This window comes from Tinamus guttatus, unplaced genomic scaffold (genome assembly GCF_059628265.1).
Source record: "Tinamus guttatus ecotype Peru unplaced genomic scaffold, ASM5962826v1 Tinamus_guttatus_pri_ptg000509l, whole genome shotgun sequence".
In the NCBI taxonomy this organism is placed as follows: domain Eukaryota; kingdom Metazoa; phylum Chordata; class Aves; order Tinamiformes; family Tinamidae; genus Tinamus; species Tinamus guttatus.
In genome coordinates, this window is record NW_028289043.1 from 724823 (window position 1) to 749237 (window position 24415).

Here is a 24415-nt window from a genome sequence, read left to right on the forward strand (position 1 = left end):
CCTGTATGTTGTGACATATATTTGTTTGAACAAGTCTTGTGGTCTGTGATGTATAATTAGATATAGAAAAGCAAGGCAGAGAAAGCCTGAAGATGATGTTGCAAAAACCCCATGTTGCCAATAGTTGATAACTCTTCATGAGTTCTTCTCATTTTGAGGTCCAAGGTGAGTATGGTGGTGTGAGTTTGAGTCTAGGGGATGGAAACTTGCCAAATAGTGTTTTGTGCCTCTCTTCTCCAGCCTGCTTGTCACGTGTGGGCTGTAGCACAGATCATGCATTTGGAAGTGGTGTTAAGCACAGAGTGATGAATGCCCACAAACATACTGCTTTACATACCTTGTGTCTGGATGGATAAGAGGTTTTTAAAATCATGAGTTTCATCTATGAGAAGCTGGCTTACTAACTGAAGCTAAAATTATGCTATTTGTGGCATACTCCCATTCTGTCAAGGATTTGTCAGTTTTACAGATGCAGTTTCCAACTCTACACAGTATATTCTAGATAAATGAAGCTGTCCTTCATGGCAGCTGTTATTTGGGAAGAAACTTCTATAGACTGAAGGAGAATTGCAGACATTGAGTGTTTGCATTACAAAATATTTGTCCTGTGATAGCACTTACTGTGCTGGGCACTGCATGTAGATTGGTCCTGCCCAGGAGAACAGTGCATGGGATTGTTAGCTTTTAAGCAGAGCAGAGTAGTTTGGAAAGCTAATGTGGGAAAACACAGGAAATAGCTACATTTGGGCCACCTTGATTTTAGTTCTGGAGAAGCAGTATTTCTGCGTCTAAACAGAGCAATATCCAAGTTTGGTGTCTCACATCTACTCACGATTACCCAGGCAAGGCTGAAGAGGCAGGACCAAAGGCCTGTGTGGTGGGTGATGATCTCGTTAGGAACCTCTCCAGGTTTGTAGAGCTGTAGCTCCAGGGTTGAGAGAATTAAGCACTGCATTTTCTTTACCACGATTTTTTTTTTTTTTTGCCTCTGTGCTCACATGAGCAATGTTGTTTCCTCTCTGCTGCTACCACATCTTCCCTCTGTAGCACCTGGGACTGCTGGTGAGGCTCCTCTTCACCTTGCTGAGTTAGGGCTTTGCTTTTTGTTTGCATAGGAAAATGCAGCATCCTCAGAGGACTACAGTCTTTACTTCAACTTTTCTGAACTTGAACTTTTCCATATTTACAACTCATATTATCATTGTGTTTGATTTTTTGTTAAATACAGCCAAAGGATCTTTATTGTTATTAGCAAGCACTGTGCTAGGCTATGTCATCAGTATTGACAATATTCTTTATTACTCTCCTAATTTAACAATTAGGCTCCAGCCTAAGGGGCTCCACCTTGATGTCAGAATTGCTTTCTCATCTTTAAAAGAGGCTGTGCATAGGCTGAGATCTCCACTAAGCACTTCATTATGGGCTAGATGAGCTTCAGTGGAGCTTCATGCTGATGCTAGAAAGGCCAAAATCAAGTAATAGGGATTACTTGACATCAGTAAGATTGAAGGCAGACATTGTTATATCAACAGTTATATCAACTTTTATATTGCTGTTGTAGAAGAGAATAAATTGTTCTGTACTTTGCAATTGCCTATGGAGGTAATGAGGAGTTTAAATAAGGAGCGCTCGGATGGATAACCTGGCGCATACCTAGAGACTTTCACCTCATAATTTAGTAGATTATATTTTTTCCTCACAATCTGTATGGAGCTATATAGTTCCCTGTCATGGCTTTGACAACAGTGTATTATCAACTATCAACAGTATATTATCAGCTATGACAACAGTATATGTACAGAATGTGTTTTTTTTCAAATAATGCATAATAGATGTCCTTTTCTTTTAGGGTCACTTGAATCCTCATTACACTTTTTTAGAGGTCATATATTCCTGTCAAAATTGCAGCTAGGTTTTCTCAGCTATCTGTATTTCCTTTGTGATTTTGCTGGTCTTGTTCTTTTGCCTGAGGGTCCCTGGCTGGAAATGCACTCTGAGTGAATTCATTCAGCTTTGGAATTATAGTGCAGTGTTAACGTGTGATATCATGTTAATGTCAATTTTCATTCCCCTCCAGAGGTGCCTGATTTGTGAGAGTAGGGAGAACGTTTGCATTTTTTTGTAAAGTTATTTCAGATCCTATACACAGAATCACAGCATGGTGAGGTTGGAAGGGGCCTCTAGAGATCATCTAGATCCAGCAGGGACACCCAGAGCACGGGGCATAGGGTGGCATCCAGGCGGGTTTGGAAGATCTCCAGAGAAGGAGACTCCACAGCCTCTCTGGGCAGCCTGTTCCAGGGCTCTGCCACCCTCACGGTAAAGAAGTTCTTCCTCACGTGGAGATGGAACTTCCTGTGTTTTAATTTGTACCCATTGCCCCTTGTCCTGTCAATGGCCACCACCAAGAAGAGTTTGCCCCATTCTCTTTACATTCTCCTCTCAGATATTTGTACATATTGGTAAGATCCCCTCTCAATCTTCTCAGGACAAAACAGGCCCAGCTTGCTTAGTCTTTCCTCATAAGATAGATGCTCCAGTCCCTTAATAGTCTTTGTTGCTCCATGCTGGACCTATATAAATGTAAAATACTATTTTATTGATTAAAAGCTGTATTCTTACCACTTTTTAAAAATATATAGGTATAAAGATATAAAACTAAATCAAAAGTTTGAGAGTCAGATGTGTAGCACTAGCACACGGTCTAAATTAGTCAATGTGCATAAAGCATAAATAAGAACAAACATTTGAGAAAAAATTGAAGTAGTTTTCCTTCATTGTGAGCTCTAGAGAATGAACTTTTGCAGACCTTTATGCAATAAATAGGGGCCCTGGTTTTGATTTAGTTTATTTTATGTATTTTTTTTTTTAATAAAGAAAATCCTCAAATGCGCTGGTATAACTGGTCTCAGATGGCTCTTCATGGGTGTGAAGCACCATGAAAATACTTTTAAGCTGCTTTTAAGCAGTCTCTATAGGAAGATGTTTGTGAACTTTACATATCAAATTGGCAGTAAGGTTTAGCCAGTAGAATACCAATTACCCATGCTTTGCTTTCATGGTTTGTTTTATAAATAACTACCCACTCTTGGTTAAGAATACAGTTTCATTTTGTGTCAGATAGGCAGTTCAACGTAATGGTTTGGTCTTTTCTGGTAGGGCAGGCCTGTCAAGATCATAGTGTTGGTTTTAATCTCGCTTTTTGAACCTCATGCAGAAACTCATGGTGAGAGGTGTAGCTCTAAGAAACCTTCTGTAGTCACCAGTAAACTGAACTATTTAGCATTTTATAATACAACCCAAATTTATGAGTCAAGATATGTGAATTGGAAGTTCCTCACTTTACACAGCTCCTGTAGTACTGTTTACTTCTCCCCAGGATTGATGAAATCGCTCTGCAATCTGGAAAGCAGCTTTTAACCCACCGAAACTGAAAGGATATCCAAAGTTGGAGCTAGTACAAAAGAGGGAAACTAAACAAGGAAAAGACGTGCTATAAAATAAGCAAACATTTAATTTTTGCTTCTCAAGAAAAAAAAATCTTCGTTGATTTTCATAATAAAAATGTTTATGCAGGATAAGGACAGAGATTTCTCTTGTGTAGAGAAAATCAAGGTAAAGAATAGGCATCTAAAATACATCATGGAAAAGTACACATGGACGCTTAAAAGAGTGAGAACAAGTGTTGTCTTCTGCTTTGCTTTTGTGTGCCCTTCTATGAGTGGCTAGTAATACATTTGGCAGGAGAGATTTGGCAAAAGAATAAACTACTTGGTGCTTGTGCTTAGAGGTTTAACAAGTTAAAGACACAGAGGGATTATCAGGGAAGAATATTGTATTGACTGTGAGCATTGCCAAAATCCCATAAGGTTTCTCCCAACTCTAACATGTTTTACTTTGTGAATATAATCGTCTTAAAGCATTAATTCTGCCTTCTGTTGCTCTTATTAATTTAGGTAGCTATTGCAAGAGCTCTGTGAATGTCTGCTGAATTCCAGAAAATGTGATTCATTGCGCGGGAACACTGTGCTAATAATATTTCACTCACAGGATTGGTGAAGTTTTGGCTTAGAACTTCTCCTGTGCTTTTTGAAGCGTGACACCCCCAGGTCATCTGATTTAGCAGACCTAGGTGACCTAGCAGACCTAGTAGTAGTGTTTTCAATTAGAGCAGTGTCCCTGAGAAGCAGCTGTAGCATTGCCTCCTGTCTAGTGGGAAACTTGTAAAGAGGAGTTCTTACCATATCTGATTCATGGAAGGATGTGCTACATCGGGGTCAGTAATTGTTGAGCTGTAATTTTGCAAACAGTCAATGTGTTTGCCTGTGTTTTCTGCTTAGAATTCTGGGAAATGAATACTACGTCAGAGAACTTTGTTGTAAAGCCAAGACACAAAAGAAGTAAAAGGCAGGTAGGTGTCAAGATGCTGACTTATGAATAACATGCCATTATGTGTGTTTGTTTTGTGTCCCCTGAATTAATTCTTGACTGATGGGAATCCTGCTGATGCTTCTGGTTGGGCATGAGTTCTCTCTATACCAATACAGCGATTACAAAAATGGGGATTGAATGTTGGAGAGATACACTTATGTATTCATAGAATCACAGAATGCTTAAGGTTGGAAGGGACCTCTAGAGGTCATCTAGTCCAACCCCCCTGCACACGCAGGGTCACCTAGAGCACGTGGCACAGGAGTGCGTCCAAGCGGGTTTTGAAGATCTCCAGAGAAGGAGACTCCACAACCTCTCTGGGCAGCCTGTTCCAGTGCTCTGTCACCCTCACTGTTAAGAAAATTTTCCTTAAGTTCCTGTGGAACTTCTGGTGTTTCAGTTTGTGGCCATTACCTCTAGTCCTATTGGTGGCCACCAGTGAAAAGAGGCCAGCACCATCCTCCTCCCTGTCTCCCTTGAGGTACTTATAGACACTGATTAGATCCCCTCTCAGCCTTCTCTTCTCCAGGCTGAACAGGCCCAGCTCCCTCAGCCTCTCCTCACAGGGCAGATGTTCCAGGCCCCTGATCATCCTTGTGGCCCTGCGCTGGACTCTCTCCAGCAGCTCCACATCCCTCTTGTGCTGTGGAGCCCAGAACTGGACACAATACTCCAGATGTGGCCTCACCAGAGCTGAGTAGAGGGGCAGGATCACCTCCCTCGACCTGCTGGAGACGCTCTTCTTAACGCACCCCAGGATCCCATTGGCTTTCTTGGCCACGAGGGCACCCTGCTGCCTCATGGTCACCTTGTCGTCCACCATGACACCCAGGTCCCTCTCTGCAGAGCTGATATATTCAGAGATACATGGTGTGTGAATATTTATAATGTTGGATTCTCCTACATATTACTTACCTTGTGAATTAAGCTCCCCATAAGTGATGAGGCCTAGTAAAAATATCAGTTATCAGTTTCAAGAGAATTACTGGCTACCCCAAGAGGACATCTTCCCAAGATCAGCCCCCTCGTCTTTGTTTTTATAAAACCACATTTCAGTTCCTTTCCTAAGCTCCATAGCAGTAGTCTTCTGCTACTAAATCTCTAAATTAGTGTTTTTATCAATCTGATAAAATTATCTACATTGCTAAACTGCATGTGAAAAAAGAGCAAAAATGTTTTCTGTCTGCTTTAGTATAGAGTTGTATCACATAATCCCAATTAGAGAAACATCTACATTTTTATGTTGCAGTGCTGATTAGTAGCATCACTTGTCTTTGATTTAAATAAATATTATAAACTGAGAGTTCAGCTTCCATTGAAGAAGGCATTAACTGCAGGCTTTTCTCTTTACACTGGAAACAAGAGCAAAAGTTCTCTATGTTTTAGGACTAGAGCTCAGATGATGTTACAGGTCAAAACAAGGCCAGTTCAAGGGTGCTGAACAGTGTAGGAGAGCAGGAAATACTGAGAGCGTTTGGAGACGGAGGTGCCTTTTACATCTGTAACTAACGTTGGAAGCATCTTGGAGGCAAAAGAGGAGTGAAAATTACATTAGAGAAATTCCAGAAATCATTTTTGAGGCTCTGCTGGGTGGTTTATAAACCAGCCATTACTCTGGATTGTCAAAATATAACGATGTTGTAACCGTCCTGGAAAAGCCAGGAAAACAGAGTTCTCATGGAGAAGCACAGTCGTAAACTAGAAGTAAATGCAGCGCTGAGTACTAGGTGCAGTGAATTATGTGGATTATGCAGAATGTGAATAAATAATACAATTGTTGAAAGATCTTTTAGTTAAAAAAAAAAAGTCAGTGTGATCCCCCTTTCCCTGTAAATGGATGCCCATTTTTTTCTGCCTTCTTGTCCAGATGAATTTTGACATCCTGTTGCCTTTTTAAGGTATATTTAAGATTTTTTTTAAATGATGTAACTAAGCACCAAAAGTAGTATCAAAGAACAGAAGTAAGAATAAAAAGAGATTTTTTTTTCTGAAGATATCACTTTACTTGTAGGTTCGTCAGATTCCACGTAAAGTTGAAGAGGAAACAAAATATATTGAATTAATGATTGTAAATGACCATCTAATGGTAAGACTGGCTAACTTTGATACCTTACATCTGCCAGTAACATAGTACTGTCTTAGTTTGCCTGTAAAGCATGGACAATAAAGAACAGCATCTGGGTAGAATAAATGCAGAAAGTTGCTAAAACAACGGATTTTGGGGGTCTCATTGAAGTTGCAGTAAGATAATTCTACTGAGAATGAATCCAGGCCTGAATATCAGAGCGTAGGCTTGTAAACTAGGACTCAGTGTCATACAGGGAAAAATTATGAGTGTGACTTTTAAGCTGATGGTTTTTCTTTCTTTCCAGAGCACTTTTCTTAGTTCTAGTAGCTCAGCAAACAAGAATGTAATTGTACTGCTTTGATGATAATGCAGAGATAACAGTGACACTGCATAATTATTATTTTTTTTCTAAATGCCCAAGTAAATATAGATAAAATTATTTTTTAGGCTTATATTTTTTCAGGGAGAAAACACACAAGCTATGTAATGCGGTGGAAAGGACACGCAGGCAGCAGAGTGCCCCGTTGAGGGGGCCCCAGAGTCTCTGCCCTGGCTGCCCCGGCAGTCCCCAGCCGTGGGCCGTGGTTCCGGCGGGTCGTGCGGGCCGGGCTGAGTGTCACGGCGCCGGTCTGTGGCTCGTGTGCGCGTGGGTGTCCCTCCCTGTGAGTGCCCGTGGCGGCGCCGTTAGCGTCGCCGTTGCGCTGCTCTCCGCGGCGCGGCCCAGCAGGCCGCCTTCCCGAGGCCTCGGCAGCTGCGCCCGGAGGGGAGCCGCGTTTTGGCCCCCGCCGCCCGCCCGGCCGTGACCCGTTATCACGGAGAAGGCTTCCCAAGTCAAAATGTTAAAACACTTCTGAAAATCTGTGCCTTTATGTCTTAAGTGCTTCTGAGATACTTGCTGCTTTTATACCAGTGGTGTTCTTTGTAAGTGTTTATCAGCAGATAGGAGTACCTGGAAAGCTATCTTAAGTGTAAAATGTCATCTTTATAGAAATATAATATAGATTTCAGTAAAGATACAATTGCTGTCGGAGTACTAAAGTGGTTTGAACCAGTTTCTGTGCTGTGGAATTTTGCATTGTGATACTTTAAATGGGGAAACCCAAAAGAAGCCTTGAGAGAGAGCTGGAAAAAAAAAAAAAGAAAAAAAAGAAAGTCTGATAAATGAAAACGTTGATGCAGGCAAAGTTGTATTGCTAAGTACTATATTGGCATTTGGAAATTAACTTTTAAAATGCTAATAATAAAGGTAGTAAAGCGAGAACAATAATGTATTCCTGCCCCTATAGCATTTTTCAGTAAAGATCTTACTGTACTTTCCAAATGTTTATTAATAGATTCTTGCAATAGCAGTGTGCATTTGTGAGTGATTTTCTGCTGTCACTTACTAGCATTTCATTCAGAGCAGAAGACCCAGCCTTGCACAGCGGTTCTTCTGTTGATGCAGTTGCTTTTATTCCATGTTTGTTTGGAAACTGAGTTTGTTCCTTTTCGAGTCTGTGTTTATAACTTGTCTGTGTTTGTTTCACAGTACAAAAAGCACCGCTTATCAGTTGGCCATACAAATAGCTATGCTAAATCAGTTGTCAACATGGCAGATTTAGTAAGTATCACTGAAATATATGTTTTTCCACCTGTGAGATAAGTCATATGATTCTTCTACTGATAATTGCAGGAATTGTCTGTTTTGGGATACCTAATAATAACATATGTGAAGGTCACAAGTTCCAAATGAATTTAGAACCAAAGTCAGCCAAATATAAGCCTTTTCTAACATGAAGGGTAAGAAACCTTTTGTATCTTCAAAGGTTTAAATACCCTGCTGGGGTAGCAGGATAGTATGGATTCCTTGTATTTGGGTTGTGAAGGGTGCCTTAGCTATGACAGTGTTGTAATGCAGGATCATATGTTGGCTATGGCTGAAACTAAAAGGCAATCTAAAATTAGAATGCACTAAGTTTTATCAGAAAAAAATAAGCATTTGAGTAAATGAATTAGAATAGGAGCAATCCACAGAGATGGATTATATGGATTATAGCTGTGATGCTAAATCAAATGAACCAAATAGGAATCAACGGGGGCTTTTATGCCTCACTCCAGAAAATTTTGTTACTTGAAAATGAGAAATGCTGATCCCACTCTTGGCTCCCTTTGATGGGTGCTCTTAACTGCCAGCAGCCAATGGATGGCCCTGTTTTGCACGAGGCAGCCAGCATGAAGTAAAATACTACTGAAGAAAAGTAAAAGCAGCATTTCTGTAGATTGCTATTGAATGTAAGACATTTCTCTTATGTCGCTGAGATGCACTGGATATTATAAAAGACAGGTAAATGCCAAACGTTTGAGCTATTTGAAAAGTTTCTGTTGCAATCTGACAAAAATTACACTACATTTATGTGATGCTTCTTAGCACTTGCAAGGAATCTTCTTTCTTTGGCGTGACAGAACTTTTTGCGAATCTAGATTTTACTTGATTTTTTGTTTGTTGGTTGTTTTTCACTGAGATAAAACTGCATAGAAGAACCAAAAATGTATTAATACACAGTAAGTATTTAGTTATGGAAGGTATTGCAGAAGAAGAGTGAAAACCGCCTTTCTTCTATTTGACATAATGTATTTGTTCATTCTGTTAATATACTAGATATATAAAGAACAACTTAACACCAGGATAGTACTGGTTGCCATGGAAACCTGGGCTACTGATAACAAGTTCACCATATCTGAAAACCCCTTGGTGACCCTACGTGAGTTTATGAAATATAGGAGGGATTTTATCAGAGAGAAAAGTGACGCAGTTCACCTTTTTTCGTACGTAACCTTGTGTGATGTTTTATTACTGTGTGTTTTTTTTCTGTACCTTGGGGGTTGCTTATTGCAAGTGGCCAGTGTGTCTCCTTTCTGGTGTGTGTGTAAATGCACAGAAATTTTAGAAAATAATGTCCCCGAGGGGGAGGGAGGGAGCCAGAATAGTGCGTAAAGTGCTTGGCTGCGCAGCTGGAGGTTGATTCTCCTTCATGGTGATGGGTTAAGCTCCAGCTGCATGTCCTTGAGCTGCAGCCCGCAAGCACAGACGCAGCTGCATGCAGGTAATGCATGGGGCTACATGCTGCAGGGGCCCTTCTGCTGCCCTACAGCATTGACCCCCTTGCTACCGTGGTGAAAAGCAGAGTATCTGCTTTGAAACCAATGAGGATTTCTGCTTAAAAGCCCCCCCCCCAAAAAAAAAAGCCCACCCCAAAATGCAGTATGGCCTGCTTTACTTTGTCAAGCGACCTCTATGCTGCGGGTTGCAGTTCCTTAAAAGTGTTTTTTTGCATAAACATGTGCTAGAAGAGAAGTGAGAGGAATGCTGTTTTCCCTAAATCTCTCAATTATTTTGCTGATGAGGTTGATGTAACAGTCAATATGTGTACAAAAGGTTCATGATTTTTGACTTGCAAGTGATAGGCCGTTGCTCTGTGAGAGTCCTTATCTCTCTGTGATGATGTTTTAGGAGCCTACAGGAATAAACTTAGCTTAAAAACTCACTTTAACACAAATTAAATGAGGAAAAACGATACCCAACTGCAGTATCCAGCCCTCAAACTTTTTTGCATGTGTTTAATTCCTGTCATCGACCTGCTGAGATCTGCAGCTGATGCCTGCAGGTTTTAATTCCTCTGTATCTCAGTTTTCATCTGTAAAATGGGAACCAGTTTTTCTTACAAGTGGTTGTGGATTGACTGTGATGAAGAGGGCCCTATTTGAATTGGTAATGGGGACTTTAGGTCCTACTGTAATACTAATTCCAGTACAGACCAAAACAGAAACAAAAATGATGGTGTGTGATTTTTCACAGATTATTTAGAAATATAAATTCTCAGTTTGCATCCTTTAGGAAGACACTGTTGAGTTGGGAGGTGAGCCTGGCTCGCATGATGGAGCACACAGCCTACAAGTGAACTTGTGCCCTCAGCACCAGTTACTTGTATTCTTTTTTTTGGTGTTTTTCTGTTTTTCTGTGAAAAATCAGCTTGCCCCAGCTGGCGTGGGTCAGTGCTCTGATGTGGTGCAGAGTATCTGCTGCCTCCCATGCCTGGCTGTCACTCATGCTGATGTGGGCAGCATCAAAGCGATGGCCAGACCTGGACACTGGAGTACCTGCCTCCTGGCAGGACTGCCTGCAGCTCTGGGGAGCTTCCACCAGCCTCGGGCAGTGCAGACTGCTTGGTTTTCACCTGAATCTTTGTCACATCTACACGGCCGGCCTAGACATGCAGCTTTTAACCCATTGTCCATAATGGCAGAACCTCCTTTGCACCAAAGTGGTGTATCTTGCTCTGTAGCTCAAGTTAAGGTCCTCATGCTGATGAAGGTGTGAACAGACAGAAGGCTGGGGAGGTGCGGGAGATTTGGCAAAATAGTCCCCTCCTTATTCCAACCTTTCCCATGCAATGTAATCAGAGAAGGAGATGGGAAGATGCTATCGCTTTTATTGAGACAGTTTTGAAAAGTTTTCACGTGAGGTTTGTGAATAGCTTTATGTTTTTGCATAGTTTGCAGCATGTGGTAGCAACTGGCAATTGCAAATGCTGGTGCCTCCTCTGGAGGTGAGGAAGGTAAATACTGGGATGGTTAAGAGAAGAGCTCAAAGGCTGAGCGAAGTAATCTTCTTTTCCTCCCCTTTTTGTTAAAGGGGGAGTCGATTTCAGAGCAGTCGGAGCGGCATAGCCCACACCGGTGGAATCTGCTCCTTGCTGAAGGGTGGAGGTGTCAATGAGGTAGGTGGTGATAAGAGCAAAACGAGGTGGAAATTGCAGAACTAATCTGCATGGACGTGTTCCTCAAAACACCTTGCTGTTTCATTGCTGATACAGTGTTTTAGTCCAGCTGTTTAGTCCTCCGAAGGGATGTTTTAATAAAAAATGGTGTTTAAATAAAGGCAGATAAACACACTTTTGTGTCTGATCTTGTCATTCATACTTGCAGCCAAAAAGGCAAGAAAAAAGTTTCTCTTGTTTGCTCTTTAGACAGCTTTTGGTCTTCCTCACTTGCCCCCTTTGTAGCTGTAGTAAGGAGCTATAACACTTTGCATCTGATTTTGCCTCAGAATATTGCCTTTAAATGAGAAAACCAAAACTTGTTGTATCTGAGCTACTTTTATCTCATTGATTACTGTTCCTGCCTTGCTTCTTTCTTTCAGTTTGGAAAACCAGACTTAATGGCAGTTACGCTGGCACAGACTTTAGCCCAAAATATTGGCATTTTCTCAGATAGAAGAAAAGTATTAAGTGGTAAGTTCGTTTGCTTTTTCACCTTCTCTTGAGAGCATCTAAATAGATGGAGGAACTTACCAGTGTCTGATATGACTTTTTTACTCATGGCTCTCACAATATTGGATTTTTTTTTTTTTTACTTTTCTTGTAATAACATGAGGAGAGACTGGCAAAACGTGAATTTTTCTCTATAAAAATGTTGTCATTTCCCCTGCCTATAATTGCTAGTAGCACTAATGTCTCTGTTTGACTAAAAACAGATCACAGAGGTGTCTGCCACCTGCATGCCTTTCAGTGAGACTGATGTCAGTGCCCAGACTGAGTGGGCTGCCACCATAGTGTGCGGAGGCAGAGGGACATTAATGATCTGAGGATGGGGAGCCACCTAACTCCTGTGATGCAGGGTAGTTCTTACCACATGGCTTTGCCTCTCTCTGCTTTGAGTCCATTCCTCTTGTTATTTATTACCCCAATCTGCTCTGTTTACCTTTGTGCTGCTTACCAAACGCCTTGCTATAAGTTGGTATTCAACTTCTTACTAAACCTTATTTACCTGCAGCTCCTTGATTCAGATCTTCCCCTACAAGCATGTTGCCCTCGCTGGTTGCACTTTATACAAAGTCCCAGCACGCTAAGGACAGTGGATGATTAAAATATTCATATAGTTTTAAAAGTATTTGGATGATGGAGTACTTAATTATTAGGTCATGGATACTTACGTAGCTGATGAGAAAAACAAGATTGCTACTGTTTTTTGAAAGTGAGCATATGAAAAAAATAATATAATTATTATACTGAATGATGGAAATCTCTTTTAGATTAATTTTGTTTTCAGCCATTGTAAAAAATAGTAGATAATGGAGAGATATATCTGCATATAAAGATTTCTGCAATTCACATAATTGTATTTTGAAAATTATTCAGAAATGTAGGAAAGAGATTCTGTGCTGCCGACAGCTTCAGTACTCATTTTCCGGATGCACATTATTAACTTGATGTGGGGGCAGAAGGAAAGTGAAAATAAGAGTGGTGACTTCCGCTGTCTTGTGGCTGAGCAGAACAGAAGCACCAGCTTTTTTGGGGGGGCATAGGGAGGAGGGAAACCAAAACTAATGGGCAGAGCCTCATTTCCTCTTCAGTTTTACTTATACGAAGCAATAAACTGATATTCATGTGTTACAGTAATACACACTGCAGAAAAAGTCATCCATGCAGAGCCCACGTGTAGAAATGTGCACAAAATACTATTTTGGAACCTGAGAGTGAGAGCAGAGCAATCCCAGCCGGCTCTGCGGAGCAGGTGGGAGGCCTGGGCTCTGCCGCCGAGTCCATGGGGAAAGGAGGCAGGAAGGGAAGGTGCCAGGGAGGCACCTGGAGGAATCAGCTGCTCTGTGCCCCTGGGCTTTGCTAGGTTTGCAAAATGTGCTGTGTGTGCATTTTTGTGTAAATTTCTTTTTTCAAGTAGAGAGTAGAGATTTCTCCAGTCACACTGATGTTACCAGTAGAAAAGAACTAAGCAGTTGTAAGGTTTGTTGGTTTTTTTTTTTTTATCTTTCTTTCTTTTTTTTTTTTTTTCCTCTGAAAATTTGAAAATCCAGTACCTTGACTTGGGAGGAAGAAGGAGAGCTGGCCTGTGATTTGCAGGTGCCTGAGTCTGACCTTGTAGTTTTATCTGACTTCATTTAAGAGAAGGAAGGACAAACAAGACCGGTTTTCAAAGCTCAGAATTGCATAGAAGCAGGTATAGGCTTTGAAATAAGGTTTGTCCATGTGCACACACATGCTTAAGTTAAGGTATACAATGAAATAGCAAAAGATTCTTTTCAGATTATATTTAAATGTAAAATGAGGTGACCACGATGTAATTTTTTGATAAGAAATATATTAATTTGGACTCTTACAAGCCTCAATGTGTAAATATGTTCTACTTTTTTATTGTCAGGTGAATGTAAGTGTGAAGACACGTGGTCTGGCTGCATAATGGGAGACACGGGGTAAGCAGTTCCCTGGAGGACACTCATGTCATTCATACAGTGCCATTAAGGAAAAGCCTGCAAATAGATACCTTTTGTGTTGTGGCAGAGTATTTTCTGTGAATCGTTTTTCAGAAAGTAAATTATTTGTACAACATACTTAGAAAGAAGCACCTTTGAAGAAATACAAGATCGTGTGAGATAATCAGAGAATAAGAGAGGGTTTTAGTGACTGCTAGTTGAACACACAAAGACCAGCAGCTCAACAGCCAGCCCAGTTCTTTGCGAAAGAAACAGAATCATTTTCACATTGTCCTGTGCATTTGCTGTTGAGTGGGGGAAAAATAGTAACACTTCCAAAATCTTGAAATACTATGGTCAAATTTCTTATGTATACCTCATTTTCTGTCATTTTTCATAAACTTTTCATATGTTTTTTTAAGTTTTTTTTACCCCAATTTGTGTAATACATGAAGAAGCCAGTGGACCTGCTTTAAAGGCCTAGTACACATCTACCCACAAAGTTCCTAGAGAGATTTTATGTAAAGAATGGCTCTTAGTGTACTGGGATTTTTTTAATTTTAGATTAAATTTGATCAGAATTCCTAGAGTGTTTATTTGGGCCTTAATTCTTTGTATCACAGAACTGTCTTCTGTCATGCATATGAACTAAGCTATAGTCTGGTTTTAAGTACAGACAGCACTTTACATTTTTAAAGGTATTTCACTCTGACATAAGAATTTTTCTAACAGCTTTGTGGTCAGTACAATTTGTGAACAACAATTTTTTTTAAAAAAAAGCATGCTTTGTTCAAAGCTCTTTGAATGTGCAGATGCAGGCCTTTTTTTAAGCCTTCCTTACCTAAACGCTTATGTAATATGTTTCTTCTGGTGGCTTTTAAAAGCAAAATTTGGAAGCATCCCAACTTTCTTGTAAAAAGTGACTTCTTCTTTAATGGTCTTTAAATTCTTTGTCTAAATTCCAAACTTTTCAAACAATTATATGCAAAATAGTATTGTATATTTAGAAAGCTGCTTTCAGGGTGATGAATCCTTCATTCTGTGTAATCTTTAGATGGATGTAATCTTTAGGGATGGCAGAGACCAGCTATGCTTTGCAAGCCACCATTCCTGGCAGTGCAGGATTACTCTGTATAGTACTTTCACTAATATCTTTTATCCAGTGATGAGCATGGTAGAGGAAGAACCTTAAGACTCCAGACTTTGATGGATTCATAAATACTCTTGTGACTAAGGACCTAAATATAAAGATAACTCAAGTTACTAAGAGGAAAATTATTTCCCTGTAAATAGGATCTGACTGAGTTACAAGCAGATACCTTGGTTCAGAACTGTGACACTACACTAGCACTTTTTCTAGAGTTTAGCTGTATGTTTCTCATCTCCCTGTTTTGAAGAAAGAAGAAGATATACTGCAAAAAGCACTCTGGAAAATACTCCTACTATCTTGCGTCTTTGCAGGTATTATCTGCCAAGCAAGTTCTCCAAGTGTGATATTGAAGAGTATCATGAATTTTTGAATAGTGGTGGTGGAGCCTGCCTTTTCAATAAACCCACCAAGGTAAATATTACCTTATTTTTGAGTATTATTTCTATTATTTTTCTGGTTTATAAGAATCTAAGAAGAGTAAGAGCAATATTATGAGAAGAAAAACTCTGTAATTCTGACATTTCTGTTTCTCTAAGTTCCAGATTTCCTGGTGACAATTTGGTGAAAGCAGCTGATCTTAGTTAACAGTAGTTTGGCAATCATATTTAACTGAACTTAAATAATTTTTAACAGTTGGTTTCATGCCCAACAGAGTTCTCCCAGGCTTAGATTTAGAACCATCCCTCATGCAGTTCTCTTGTATATTGTAATTACAGTATGTTGTTGAATTTACTTGCTGGGGTTTCTAGTGTCTGGTAAACTTTGCATAATTCTGATTCTAATTTGCTTTGCATTGGTGCAATTCTCTGGAAGCTGAAGCCAGGTTGCTTTTGTTTCACATCTATCCCGGATGTGATAGAGCTCCTAGAAACTCTCCAGTCAGTTCACTGGCTGCCCAGTTCATCACCCCACTCTGTTGTGACTCTTTCTTACATATACTTAATGTTAATCTCGACTTAATGGTTGTCTGTCAATGAGCAAAGGAAACAGGTTAGGACAGAGAGACAATAAGTTCCTTCTGGAGTGACTGAGGAAAAAATACAGTTTCTGACAGATTCACAGAATTTCAGTAAATATTGGAGAGCAGAAGAGAAGGCATCAAATCTGGATAGCTTAAGAATGGCAAGTTTGAATATTTCTTATTCATTCATTCATTTATTGATGTTATTAATAAATAAACAAGAATGAGTTTATTTCTTTTCCTGGTGCTTGGCACCTACTGAAAGCACCGCTAGAGGCCCATACAGAAAACACCATCTTCTGTTTTGCTGACTGGTAGCAAAAGTTTGTGTCTACTTATCTCTTCAAAATGCTTCATGGAAGTGCTTATTATTAAAAGTGCGAGAGAGCAGTGTAATTCATTGCTAAGATATATGGCCTTTCGTTTTTTAAAACATGCCTGCATTTTAGAAATGTGCTTTTTCCATCTCATTATAGGCAGAGAGAAATGCTGATTGTTTTATTTTTTTGTTAAGTGGATTCTTTCCATGACATAATGCTGCCTTCCTTGGGTTTGTTTGGCAATTATGTTCACTGCACATCTGTCACTTGGACAAAAAGAAAAACAATTTACTTTCATCTCAATTTAGATTAGCAGCATTTGCATTTTTTCTCATGGGATTTGAAAATGTGGAAGTCAGATGTGATTGATCTTTCATGTATTGTTTGAATTGTTTTAAAGTTATTAAGAATGTGTCTGCCCAATTTATGAAGCTATAAAAGAGGCACCTTTCCCAGAAAGAGTGGTAAAATATAAATGTGCTTTTAAAGAAATATGAGATAAAGGCAATGCGATCTGTGAAGGTGAAGTATTCTCCAGTGTTCCACAGCCTTGATCCTCAAAATTACTTTAATGACTGGTGAAGCATATTGAATACAATGCTTTTTTAATGGATAACTGAATTATATAAAGACTTATAGTGCAAATAGATCTAATTTGCTTTCATGTTTTTTCTTTAATTTAATATTTAGTTGGCCCTGTTCTGCTGGATATTGGCCCTACATTTTATGGCAGGACCCCCTGACTTTCAGTCTCCTTGTGCAGCACGCTTAGAGATGGCGAAGAAATTAAGATGCCTGGGAAAATATCTAGAAAGCAAGCAGTTTTAGTAACTATTTAATAATTCTGAAAGAAAATGACTTGCTTATATTTAATGTAATATTCTACCCATGCATTTCAAGCTGCAGTCGTTTCAGAGAGGTATCTGATCACAGCCCGTCACGCCGTGCCGTGGCCCCCGCGCTGGTTTGTGGCACCGTGTGCATGGAGCGCCCCAGCCCGGGCTCCCGGCAGCCGAGGCGGCAGCAGCAGCGAGAAGGAGCTGTGCACGTTTCCCCCTGCAGATGCCTGGCCAGCACAGTGGTTCCTGGCATGATCCTAGTTTAACTGGAGAGCTGGATCGCGGGATCTGCCTTGGTGCTTATGTACCCTATATACCTTCTGATTTAGATAATAAAAGTTGCTGTTATGTTTTCTTATGCCCCAAGAAAAACTTTTTTTATTTTTTTTCCCTTGTCGAAGAATCATCTTTAGAAATTTTACAATAAAGGAAACAATGCAAAAATAAAGAACAAAGTATAAGGGTTCATTAAAAGAGAGAAAAATGTGGATTCTTATTAAAAATGGTGAATAAATCCAGCCTGTGGGAAAGGGAGTTATTGCTACTACAGATACACAGATTTAGACTTTTAAAAGTTGCAGCCTTAGGAGGGAGGGACAAGTGGAGGAGAGCAGCAGCGTTACCAGCTGTCCTTATTGAAAACTGTTGCAAATTCAAAAATGTGGTGTAGGAAAAGAGAAGGGAATAGCATCTAGCTGTAGCAAAGACTGAATCAGAATCTTAGCTTTTTCCTTTACTTCTGTGCTGTTTGCTTCCAAAGCACAATGTTATGGCTTTTCCTTCTCACGGTTAATACGGAAGTCAACCTGGGACTTGGTTGTCATCACTAGGGTTCAACAACAATCGCAGCCCCTCTAATTATAATGAAAGTGTTGTATTATTTACATTTGTCTTCATTTGCTCTCATACTTATTCTTGACTGTGGCTTCTGCAAAGATTGAATCTGCCATAAAAATGGCACTCTTAACCTAGATGATGCCATATTGCTCTGCAGACTTGCTGAATTAAGTCATTGGGTAGGTTATTCTGTGCATGTTTTATTTGTGTTATTTCTAACTTGATTCCCCCTAAAGTGTGGGTGCTCTGTTTTTGATAATACATTTGGAGTGCCAGCTAAAAAAGCACATTGTACAGAATGAATATGTCTAGGAAAGTCAAGTTCTTTGATTTCTAATTTTGCTTTGCAGCTTCTGGATCCTCCAGAATGTGGCAATGGTTTTGTGGAAGAGGGGGAAGAATGTGACTGTGGGACTATTGCGGTAAGTGCAGTTTACTGTCAAATAGTAACTGGATTCTCCAGGACATTTTGCTGCCCATAACGTTAAGTCTGGGAAGACAGGCAGAGCTAAGGACCTGGGATGCTTCATGTTTTACCTGTTTCCATCATGTTTAACACACTGTGGTCCCCACAATGTGGGCCAGCTTCTAAATTTTATTGTCATGTAAATCTTGAAGCTACTACAGCAAAATCAGGCAGAATGGTATTTGAGAAAGTATTTAATGACACTGAAATTAATGCAATTATTTCCTATATAGCATAGCAAAAAGCTTTAGTCCTCGCAGTGCTTGTTGTTGGGCCTGTTTGTTTTGGGGTTTTGTTTTGTTTTGGTATGTCTCCAGGTGCTTTCGAGGCCCAGGTAAAATGTTTTCGAGAAGTGCTCTGGAGCAATGAGGAGTGAAGGAGTTTCGGTGACGTGCTGTGTCCGTGTTTCCCGCAGGAGTGTGCCAGCGAAGGAGGGGAGTGCTGCAGCCTGTGCACGCTGACGGCCGGCGCGCAGTGCAGCAACGGGCTCTGCTGCAGGAAGTGCCGGGTGAGCGCCGCGAGCCCTGCTCCTGTGCCGGCGTGGGACTCGCGTGGCTGCTCTCACACCTGCTGTTCCTTTGCTCAAAGTCTCTTTTCTGAAAGATTTGGGTGAAAACTTGTCCTTTTAGGCTATTCTATGTCTTTTAGATTTGATTTCTTAGGACAAGGGTTATGATCAAACACAGAGGTCAGTCAAAGTCTTCCTGTTTCTGTTTGAATCGACCGAAAAGTCCCATGCGATTCCATTAGACGTATTTGCTCAGATGTGCACATGTTTTTGCCAAGAGGTCATTTCCAGAATGTCTTCCTTTCAGTTGCTGGATTATTCTGAGCACCAAGTATTTTAAAATGTGTATGTAAAAGACATTTGACTTTAGTTTCAGTCAAATCTTTCTGTGTGTTTCTATGCTTGGACAGCTAAAAGCCCATTGAGTAAAGGGAGTTAAGCCCTGTATTAATTACAAGTTTTTCTTCCTGGTATATCAGTAAGTAGTAAAATGTGATCTAGGCAGATCTGCAAGGGGGCCCAGCTAAATATGACTTCAAACATCAATATGACTCAATAATAATTACTATTATTAATGTTAGTAATACTGCAGTGTACTGTGTGAGATGCTTTTATTTTCACCTGTGGACATTTGAGGGTTTTTTTTCCTTTGGATGAACATTAGTAATAGCTGTGGACCACATTCTTGACTTTGTGCTCATCCTAATCCTAAAAAAAGTACAGATTATGCCAGAATAGATCATATTTTCCCGAGCACGTTCCTTTCTTTTTTTCCTTTTTAAGATTTTTTTTTTAAAACGTAATATATAAAAAAGCAGACTGCCAGAGTGGGTGAATTTTGTTCAAAAATCCAAGTGATAGTGGCACCATATGAAAGCTCCTGTGTACAAACAAAACACGGTGAGAATAGTGTACATACTTGTGTCTCAGGATATCTCCAACGTTGGTGTCTATCAGAATCTAGGTCCTCTATAGATGTGTGTTAGTTCATGGCAGCTTCTAAATGTGCATCCAGATCCAGAAAACAAAAAAGACAAAGAGCTGCAAAAATGAACTGAGTAGCTAAAGTAAAGAAATCTTCCAAGGAAAACAAGAGTTCTGTAATATGTCTATGTGGAGTGACATGACCGGACAGAGAAGAGTGATTCTAACAAAGCTAAGTGCAGATAGTCACTCCTACTGGGATGTCTACCTCCTCTTACAGTTGTTGGGGCTTTACAGAAGTCTTTAATCAGATTGCAAATGTGTACGCTAGGTCACTGGTACATTTTTCATTGTTAAATATCTGGTTGGTTTAGAAATTGGTGTCAAATCATACGGAATTCAATCCATTTATGAGTAGTTTCTGCTCAACAACAGCAGTGGAGCTTTTTTGCAAGCAGAGAGATTGCAGCTAGAGGTCTGTAGCCCTCTCTATCCACAGATCTTGAAGCAGTTCTCAAAGAAACCCGGGCTTGTGTCCCGTGTTCTACAAAGACTGATAAAGGAGTCACAAACATGTGAAATGATCTGGCCCGGATAGTGCCACAAACCCACTGCAGTGCTGGTTTGATAGACCCCAGGAGTCCTGGGTCCTGGCATGGTGCTTTCCTGGCAAGTCCCATGCTCGGTGCCTCTGAGAATGGAGGCTCTGGAGTAAATGCCTGTGGATGGACTGTTGGAAGGGCCGCACTGAGCAAAGGAAAACCTCGCCATTTCAGTCAGCACTGGAGAATTTCCTTCCTTTTAAAAAAATTTTAATTCAAGCTCTAGTAAGTATTGCATTCAAAACAAGATACGGAGAAACTAAGGTGCTGATTTGCTGTCCCTTTTTTTCAGTTTGAACCTAAAGGAGTTTTGTGCCGAGAAGCGGTGAATGACTGTGATATTGCAGAGAACTGCACAGGAAATTCCAGTCAGGTGACTTTTAACTCTTCTATCTAAGGAATGCAAAAAGTACCTGTAGACAATATGAATGACACTGCTTTGTATAGTAAATTGCATAAAACTTGTATTAAACCATTTATGTGCCCAGAAGGAGGGCATGATAGTTAAATAATTTTCTATATGCCAAAGATCCAAAGATGATCTTTGTTGTAGACTTTGTTTTCATTATTGTCTGAATTATCTATCAGTTCTTTTCTTTTCCTGTAGTGTTCTCCAAATATTCATAAAATGGATGGATATTCATGTGATAACAAACAGGTAATCAACACTTGAGGGTTTTTTTTTTTTTAAACATGATTGCTTTTAGATGACTCTTATAGATGAGTTTTATTTTAGAAATTGGCTTAGGATTTTGGAAGTCATCTGGAATATTAATGTTTCCATTAACGTTACTGAATTTGGGGTTTTATTAGTTTGGTACTAAACATTTAAATGAACAACCTAGAAAGCAGAACCACATATTAGGTGTTTACCTCATTAGAACTTATGTGATAAGTCTGTATGTTAAGGCTGTTTTTGTATCTTTTCTTTAGGGTATTTGTTTTGGAGGAAGATGTAAAACCAGGGACCGGCAATGTAAATATATCTGGGGTGAAAGTGAGTAAATAGTATTTCTAGGTGGTTATCATTCATATGGCTTGAAATATTACTCTATCTGAGAACAGTTATGGAAAGAGATTTATTTGTAATCATTGGAAAAGAGACAAAATCAACTGGGACTGTTTGCTGTGAAAAATATTCATTGAGATGCTGAACTCTGCTCTCCTTTGAACTTTGCTCTTCAGTTTTTTAGGATTTTTTCCCCTCTCCTTTGAGGCAAATGCTGAAGCCCTCAAACTTTAAGTACAATTCTTTAAATCTATATTTTTCATCCTTTTGTCAGATACATAATTCTTTTGTGGGTTTTGTAGTACTGGAGTTCTGCAGTTCAATGTTTTACCTTTTTCATAAGACGGTGGTTCCCTTGCTTTTACTGGCAGGAACTGTGCCTTAGTCAAACATGCAACCTTAGCTGAATGGAAGAAAGGGAAAAGAAATTGCAATGGATAGTCATTAAGGAGAGCTCTGCAGATCAGCATTTAGACTACATACCTTGTTTAAAGGACAGGAGGTTCTAGAAAAATGTCTGCTGCTGAGAGCAATACTGTTTTTTTTGGAAAACAAAATATATATTTAGCTAACATGCCGTTTAACCTGCATGGATTTCAGTGAACTCAGATATGTTGCATGACAACCACATACCGGTAGAAAGAAATTGGTGGTGATTCCTCTGGTCTGCATGATAAAATAAATACTTCCCTTTATCTTTCCAAATGCAAGATTTCTCTAATTGTTTTCTCACTTAGTGTGAAAAGTTTCTTGCTTGTGTTTGATTAGCAATGTACCAAGTTTTATAGGGTACAATTGAAAAACAAGGGCATACGTTGCATTATAGTTCAAAAGATACCAATTACATCTTATCTTTTCCCATTTTGAAGGCTTACAGTAATGTCTGTTCGGTTAAATGAACTACCACTGCTGAATGTGGGATGTGTTACACAATTACATGAGCATTGTGCAGCCTGGACTTGCAGTGATCTGTTTATACAGGACCTTTTGCAGATAAATAACACCTTGAGTAGTGTAATTCATGTTGGGAAACCGAGGGAGTGCAGCAAATACTGAGTTCCTTACACAAGCTGCAGAAAGTTAGGAGTCTAAATTTGATTTGGAGTCTGGCTCAGAAAGCTCTGATGCTTTTTGTAAGCTTATTCAGTTTAGCACAATTGCCTAAATAGGGCTAATTAATTTGGAAGGCTCGTTACAGCAGCTCTGTCAGCTCACCTGGTTGCTCCTGTGAGATCATTAGGCCCTTGTGGGCTTGTTTAAAAATGGCGTACTTCCAGAGCATCCTTTGCTGAATAGCTTTGATGGGCAGGCAATTAAAAAGGAGAGACAATTACCACTTGCTTTTTCTCTTTCTCTCACCTTTTATTTCTCTCTTTTCAAGCTCTTTCTCTAGTGTTGATTAACCTACTGATGATTGTTCTGAAGCCTCAGGTTTAACTTCTCATCAATAGCCACCTAAGGACCCTGCACTCATATGTGATTTAATCCAGTGGCCTCCAGATATTTTGGAACAATAAACCATGGCCAGTCTGTACCAAATCTTAAGAGTCATGTGGTGCCAGCATAGCACTTTTCTCTGGAAACACTGTGCAGCTGGCAGAGCTTCACAGAGCAGTTGCAGACCATGATACTGCAGGTCACAGTTTGGGAAGCCCTGCTTGCTTTGATTATGCATCCCTATTTCCCAAAGACCTTGCTTTTAAAAGTCTTCATCATCTTAGAAGAGATTTATTTCTGTTTTTAGAAGTGACAGCTGCTGACAGGTACTGCTACGAGAAACTGAATATTGAAGGGACTGAGAAAGGAAACTGCGGAAGAGACAAGGACTCTTGGATACAGTGCAATAAACAGTAAGTTGATCCATCCAGAAAAGCTGCTGTGAGATTTTTAGCTCTGCTCCTGTTCTTTAGCTGGCATAAAGGTGCTCTAAAGGCCTCCGCACATACAGAGTGTGTTCTCCAGGAGTCAGGTCATCATCTGCAAACGCTAGTTGAAGTGTTGAGGGAGGGGGGCAGCTAAGGGATATGGCCTCCAACATGAAAGCACTGTCTGAGCTTTGGGATTGGTTGGAACTGAGTCATGAATCTTCCCTCCTGCGAACAGAGTTTTCAATTGAAAGTGCCCTATCCTGGGTGCTGTCACGTGTTTTCAGGTGCTTTCAGCTCTCATGAATATTTTAAGTCTGAATGTTTGGCCTTAAATTCGAAGAAAGTCCAGGGCCCCTGTAGGATATATTTGATGCATGTTTGGTCATATTCTGGTTTACCAAGTCCAACATTATTCTGTATAAAAAACTATATTTTTAAAGGCATTATGCCTGTCTACTTAAGTGCAAGTATCTCCTGAAGAAGCAGTTGCATAAATGTAGAAAACATGGTTGGAATGGACCTTGGGAAGTCTTCTAATGCGTCCCTCCACACCAAGGCAAAATTAGCTGTACCTGTGGCATTACAGATATGACATGTTTGGTCTTCAAGAATCTTCAGCAATTTGTCATTAGGATGTTTTCCCTAATGTTTAATTTGTTTCTTTGCAATTTAAAGCTGTTTCTTGTGCTGTTGGTACAGAAATAGAAGGCATATTTTCCTCCTTTTACAGTTTTTTAGATATCTGAAGACTGCTCTCAGGTCCCTCCTCAAATCTTCTTTAAGCTGAAAAAAAAGCAGAGCTCCCTACTTTTATTCTCACAGATCATGCTTTCATGTTTTCTGTTCCGATTCCTGTCCTGTCTTCAGCGTGAGCCGTCCTTGTGGCTCTCTTCTGGCCTATCTCCTGGTGGCCCTTATTCTTCCTAAAGGCTGAGACCAAAGTGGTTGCAGGACCCTTGATGAAACTCTCCCTTAATTGACAGTGCCCAGTCTCTGCACAGTTTGCAAAAGCGCCCTGCAAGGCTTCAGTTAAACTTTGTTTCTCTGGTTCCCTTAGAGATGTGTCATCTGAGATTTTGTGTAAAGCTGCTTTCTACTGCTGCTCCGCTATCTGGCCTGTTACTGTGTCCTAATAGGTTATTAAATCAGTTTGATGTGCTCTGTTCTTGATAGCTGCCTTTTTGTT

At 40.0% G+C, this 24415-nt stretch overlaps 1 protein-coding gene across 4 annotated transcripts in view; it reads left to right on the plus strand.

Annotated features, from left to right (window-relative positions):
• The window catches only part of ADAM22 (ADAM metallopeptidase domain 22), a 126202-nt gene that overhangs the window by 76894 nt on the left and 24893 nt on the right, over positions 1-24415 (plus strand). For all 4 annotated transcript variants that reach the window (XM_088533546.1, XM_088533543.1, XM_088533545.1 and 1 more), the window contains 14 exons: positions 4341-4411; positions 6443-6517; positions 8028-8099; positions 9138-9304; positions 11172-11256; positions 11679-11769; positions 13694-13745; positions 15207-15306; positions 18203-18274; positions 18734-18826; positions 20645-20725; positions 20960-21010; positions 21286-21349; positions 23106-23211. In XM_088533546.1, the coding sequence (XP_088389672.1) occupies positions 4341-4411; positions 6443-6517; positions 8028-8099; positions 9138-9304; positions 11172-11256; positions 11679-11769; positions 13694-13745; positions 15207-15306; positions 18203-18274; positions 18734-18826; positions 20645-20725; positions 20960-21010; positions 21286-21349; positions 23106-23211 (1180 nt within the window). The remainder of the gene's footprint in view (positions 1-4340; positions 4412-6442; positions 6518-8027; positions 8100-9137; positions 9305-11171; positions 11257-11678; positions 11770-13693; positions 13746-15206; positions 15307-18202; positions 18275-18733; positions 18827-20644; positions 20726-20959; positions 21011-21285; positions 21350-23105; positions 23212-24415) is intronic.